The 6,000-nt window shown below is 48.7% G+C and overlaps 1 protein-coding gene across 2 annotated transcripts in view; it reads left to right on the top strand.

Annotated features, from left to right (window-relative positions):
- The first annotated feature begins 4,008 nt into the window (after positions 1 to 4,008).
- Positions 4,009 to 6,000, top strand: part of ANTXR2 (ANTXR cell adhesion molecule 2) — a 160,879-nt gene continuing 158,887 nt past the window's right edge. For both annotated transcript variants that reach the window (XM_054990122.1, XM_054990121.1), the window contains exon 1: positions 4,009 to 4,551. In XM_054990122.1, coding sequence (XP_054846097.1) covers positions 4,349 to 4,551 — 203 coding nt within the window. In that variant the 5' untranslated portion in view covers positions 4,009 to 4,348. The remainder of the gene's footprint in view (positions 4,552 to 6,000) is intronic.

The raw sequence follows: 6,000 nt of genomic DNA, 5'->3' as shown, positions 1-6,000 counted from the left end.
CTTGGGTTACTGGGAGAAAGATGAATGAATGAATTTTTCAAGTGAATGAATTAATGAATGTAATGCCTGTTTTGGAACTTTGGCATTAGCTGCCGTTTAGTTTTCGGGATCATATCAAGACAAAGGGTTCTAATTGCCTGTGAACAGGCACTGAATAAGTTAACAAAAATAAAAATCACATAAAAACCAATTCCTCCTGACAACAATGCCAATCAATTAGAACCCCATTAAATAAACACCAGAACTCAGGAAAAAAAACTAAATTAAAACATATATTAAGACTGAAATACATGGAATGTTTTTTTTAAAAGTGTTTATTTAGAACATTTTAATGCAACCTTTCTGCCCAATTTAGACCCACCCCAAGACAGCAAACGATCAAAACAATGACGCACTCACACATAAAATAATCAAAAGTGATTCAACAAAACACATAGACACATACTTCTACCCCTCCAAGCCAAGTATTTCATTGTAAGCAGATTACATCATTCTTCTCTCTTCCGTTTTATCTTTACAACAACCCTGTGAGGTAAATTAGGCTTAGGGCTGTGAACTAAGAAAATAAGTATTTTTCGATTTGGGTATCCAGAATATATATATTCAGTATTCCCACTTTTTGGGTGCAAAAATGCTGGAATAGTATTTGGATTCAGGATATATTCTGAATATATTCAGTTCTATTATACTCTATTGGGTAATTTTTCCAGGGGGCTGGAGGGGCTGTTTTATAACCAAATTACACCCAAATTGTGAGGAATCTAACTCTGCCTGTCCTCTAAAGACCCTCCAAGTTTCAAGTCAATTGGGTCAAAGGGTCAAGTTTTATGGGCCTCCAGCCACTTTCCATGATTTCCTATGGGAGGAAAAAACCTTTATCCCATGCTTTCTCCAGCTCAAAGAGAGAAGCCTAAAAAAGAGCCTTAGCCAAACACACAAGAGCAACCACATTGGCCAAGCCTCTCAATACAAACAGAACCAATAAAGCTCAACAGCACCAACACCAAACCAGAGAATCCCAGAAGAACCAATGCCAAACCAGAGAAACCCCGTAGAACCAAACTGAAGCAAGGGGAACTGTTAGAAGCCCAACAGAAGCAGTGTCACTTACAGATGCCGGGCAGAACCCAGTGTCAATGCAAGTCCAAAAGAACCAACATCAAAACAGAGACTCCCAGCACTCAAAGTGGCAAGCCAGCAGTACCAAGGCAGCCAGCCAGACCTGGCAATGGGTTATGGCAAGCAAGCAGTACTAACACAGACGCAGTAATGCTGCCTCCCTCTTCCCTTCTCCTGCAGCCAGAGGAACATGCAAATTGGGGGTGGGGGGAAGCTGCTGTGACCTTTAAAATGCGATTCCTGGATATCCCCCAAAATATCCAAATAATTTGGGAATGTAAATAGCAGTTTATCCAAATATACCTTTACCTAAGACAGATATATCCAGATGTTGTTGTTGTTGATTTGTATTCCTCCTTTCTCACTGAGGTCCAAGGCAAATTACACAGTGCAAGTGAAAATACAATATAATCCACAGCTTGGACAGTCACTGAGCAAACTACAATAAAGAATAACAGGACATTCACTGAAAGAGATACAACGGGGTATGGCAGTGGAAAAAATGAAAAACAAGGGTAAAGCTGAACACAGAGAGGAAACCTTTTTGAAACAAAGAATAACTAATTTACTGGCATGTTTAACAGCATGGAAACTCTCTAGTAGGCTCATGTCCACATCAGTAGAGAGTACCCAACAGAGTAGTATGCGCACCCTGTCTCTCTAAAGGCACCTCTCTGAGCTACTCCTTATGACAAAGCCCTATAATCTGGGTAGAAAGCCCTCCGGAATAATTCCGTTTTCCATAGTTTGTGGAAAGCCAGGACAATGGGAGCTTTCCTGACCTCTGCAGGCAGGCCATTCCATAAGGTGGGGGCCACCACAGAGAAAGCACGGGTGCTGGCGGCTGTTGATTTTGCCTAACTATAGGGTAATATCTTCAGAAGACTCTCTTGAGAGGAACGAAGGTGCCATGGCAGAGCATGGGGGAGAGGTGGTTGCACAGATATGAAGGGCCAGGGCCATGAAGAGTTTTATTTTATTTGCCCTGGCCCCGGCCTGGTGGAATGCTCTCCTGCTGGAGATCTGGACCCTGTGGGACCTGTTACAGTTCCGCAGGGCTTGTAAAACGGAGATGTTCCGCCGGGCCTTTGGGTGAGTGCCAGCGGGTGTCCTCCTTCCATCTAAGACCACCACTTCTTCTGGGGCTTTCCTCAGCCATCTGCTATGCCCGTATACGGACTCCTAATATTTGTTTAAATAGCCTGCTCCTGGACTATTTTAAGGACTTTTAAAAAATTATTATTGATTTTATGTTTTTGTGATTTTTAATGTATTTTTTTTAATGTTGTTAGCCGCCCTGAGCCCATCTGTGGGGAGGGCGGGGTATAAATCGAATCAAATAAATAAATAATAACAGCTGTAGCGTTCTGCACCAGCTGGAGGCTCTGAAACAGCTTTGAGGGGAGGCCTATGTAGAGTGCATTACAGTAGTCTAGTCTCAATGTTACTGTGCCATGAATCCAGATGGCCAGATTGGCTGTGTCAAGGTAGGGGCCATCTTCCAGGCTAGTTTGAGTTGTGAGAAGGCCTTTTTGGAACCTACATTTACTTGCTTTTCTAGCAGCAGTGCTGGATCCAGTATAACCCCTAGGCTCTTCACTGAGTCAGCCAGAACCCCACCAAAGGTTGGAAGCACAATGCCCTTCAAGATATATGCTTTTCCAACCAGCATGGTATAGTGGTTAAGAGTGGCAGGACTCTAATCTGGACAACCGGGTTTGATTCCCCACTTCTCCGCTTGAAGCCAGCTGTGTGACCTTGGGTCAGTCACATCTCTCAGAGCTCTCTCGGCCCCACCCACCTCAACAGGGTGATTGTCATGAGGATAATAATAACATGCTTTGTAAACCACTCTGAGTGGGAGCTAAGTGGTCCTGAAGGGTGGTATATAAACCGAATGTTGTTGTTGTCTGGGTTCAGTTTCCATTTGTTTGGTTTAAGCCAGCTGATAGCTGTCAAGCAGCGACTCAGGACCTCTACTGCATCACCAGAGGATTTGGATAATACCAAATAGGTAATTTGGGGATCTATTTTTAAACCAGATATACTGAATCACACACCCCTAGACTAAGTGTCTGTGACTGGCCCAAGGTCGCTCAGAAAGTTTCCATGAAAAAGCCAGGATTTGAGCCTGGGTCTCCCAGGTCCTAGTCCCACACTGTAACCACTACACCACATCATTTTTCTGGTGGAATTATTTTTATCGATTGCCTTTAACTGATATTAGGTGACTTTTGAAACATTGGCAGGAGAGGGAGAGAGAGAGGACTCCTAAGGAGGTCTACTTAGAAGTAAACCCCAGGGCTTTTTTTCAGCTGGAATGTGGTGGAATGGAGTTCTTCTTCTTGAAATTGGTCACATGGCCGGTGGGCCCCCCCCCTCCAGACAGAGGGGAGTTTAAATGGCTCTGGCAGTGCAATCTCAACTCCCCTCTGTCTGGAGCTCAGGGGGCGGGGCCACCGGCCATGTGACCATTTTTCTCCAAGGGCAATTTAAACTTTAAAAAAGTTCCCCCCTTGTTCCAGCTGGCCCCAAGTGACCTCATTATGCAGTCCTGAGTTCCACCACCTCTTTTCCCAGAAAAAAAGCCCTGGTAAACCCCATATCATTCAATAGGGTTTATTCCCAGAAAAGTGTCTTTAGGATTGCAGCCAGAGAGAGAGAAAGAGAGAGATTGCAGCCAGAGAGAGAGAAAGAGGTCAATTTTCAATAAAAGGCTCTCTTCTTCTTCTTCTTCGCCCCGGCTCTGCTCCGCTCGCCAGTCGCTCTCCAGATCTCCCCGCCCCCCCCCCCGATGCAAATCGCGGGAAGCCTGGCGCGGCAGCCCTTCGCCAGCAGCTCCATCCTGGCGCCATAAAAGGTCAAAGCAAGCGGGACGGGGAAGGCGGCGAAGGCGAACTTTCCTGCCAGCTCGGAGCCAGCCGTGCCGCAGCCGGCCACTGGCAGCTGGGCTGACGCTCGAGACTTTCGTCGCGGAAACGGGGCAGCCACAAGCGCGGCCGGAGGGCGGAGGCGAGGAGCGGCCCCCTCCCGGGCCAGCCTCGGCTCCGGCGCCCGCGCTGGGCGTCCTCCTGGACCGGAGTTTGCGGCCGCCGCGCCTTTGTCCTCCCCGGCTGCGCCCTCCCCTGCTCCGCCCTCCCCTGCTTTGCGCGCCTCCCTCGCTCCGTCCGCCCCGATTGCGCTTCGCCCGGGCGAGCGGCGGCGGCTGCAGAGCCAGCGAGGAGGAGAGATGGGGGCGCCCAGGCGAAGCGCGGCCGCCGGGCGGCGGATCGGGCCGGGCGAGAGCGGCTGCGGCCGCCCCTGGGAGCTGCTGGGCCGGGCGGCGCTGGCTTGCTTTGTGCTGGCCCTGGCGCTGCCGCCGCCGCCGGCCACTCGCGCCCAGGAACAGCCGTCCTGCCGCGGAGCCTTCGATCTCTATTTCGTCCTTGACAGGCGAGTGGGAGGGGAGGGGGGGGGCCGGGAGTTGCGGGGTTCTAGGGTTGCCAACTCTGGGTGGGGGGATCCCTGGAGATCTGGGGGTGGAGCCTGGGGTGAGCAGGGTTTGGGAAGGGACTTCATCAGAGTCTCCAAAGCGCCAGCTTTCTCCAGAGTAACTGATCGTTGTAACCTGGAGATCAGCTGTAATTCCGGGAGATCTCCAGGACCCACCTGGAGGTTGGCAACTCTAGCACAAGCGCGCATTCTGCTCCAGCGCGCAGCTGCGTCGCAGGAGCTCCGCAAGCCCATTCCAGCGATTCAAATGAAAAATGCAAAACCTCCAGCTTCCCAGCTTGCTGTGAGGGGTGGGTGGACCTCACAGATTCCCGCATCTCGGATATGTTCACTCACAGGGGAAGGGGATGAGTTTCGTATATGCTCTGAGACCTGCTCGGTGTCGCAAACCAAGTTTCAAGGGAAAGAGCAAAAGTCCAGTCGCACCTACAAAATCAGTGGCAGCGTACAAGCTTTTGTGAGTCACAGCTCACTTCTTCAGATACCAGGTTTCAAGGGTTCTGGAGCTGAGCTTGTCTGGAAGCCCAAATAGATCTAACAGGGACACTTTAAAACGACTTTTTAAAAAAGAAAAGAATAACCCCACCAACAGCGTCTTCACTGCAGCTTTGCAAGCCAGGCCCCCAAAGTTGCTAGCACGCGTTTTGTATTTTGTTAGCTGCACTGCTTCGGCATGGCTGTTACTCATTTAGAGCAAGTTAACTGCCAGAGAAGGGGTGTGTGTGTGTGTGTCCTTCAATGTTTAAAACTTAACTTCCGGGAGAGGAGAAGATTCGTACTCCCAACCAATCAAGTGGTTATTGGTTATTTACAAGCCTGTTGTAATATATTGCGTATGGGAAATGTATTAGAGCAGGATTATTTCTCAGTGTTGTCCTACCAAAGTTGAATCTCTCCCTGTTTTCTTGAACAAAAATCTCAGCTGGACCTGGAGTAGGAGGTTGTAAATGTGCGTGCATGTGGACAAGGGGGAGAAGAGAGAGACGCGTCAGCTGCCCACATCTGGGCCTGTGCTCAAGATGATTTACTATGGATGACCCTGCTGTATTGCAGCAGCGGTTGAAAGCGGATTGCTTCCCTAATTCAAGCATGTGTGAGATTGTGCAGGAATACCAGGTTAATTCCTAACTGAAGTTTGCATCCAGGCATATCTGTCTTAAGGTTGCATGTACAAGACTGCACCCTTTCACTGTGGTTTGACTAATAACTGCCGGTTTCATGCTCAAAACCGATAGCACAGATGAGAACTTGAACTCCACCCGTAAACATGCTTTCAAAGAACTGAATCTCCTTCGGCAATGACTACCAAAGATCAATTAGTGAGAAGGGAGGTAACAAAACTTTGGTTAAGTCGTTTCTGGGTTTGGTGAGTTGGTGCCTGTCTACAGG

Source organism: Eublepharis macularius, chromosome 10 (genome assembly GCF_028583425.1).
Source record: "Eublepharis macularius isolate TG4126 chromosome 10, MPM_Emac_v1.0, whole genome shotgun sequence".
In the NCBI taxonomy this organism is placed as follows: domain Eukaryota; kingdom Metazoa; phylum Chordata; class Lepidosauria; order Squamata; family Eublepharidae; genus Eublepharis; species Eublepharis macularius.
This window is presented reverse-complemented; position numbering and strand designations above follow the sequence as displayed.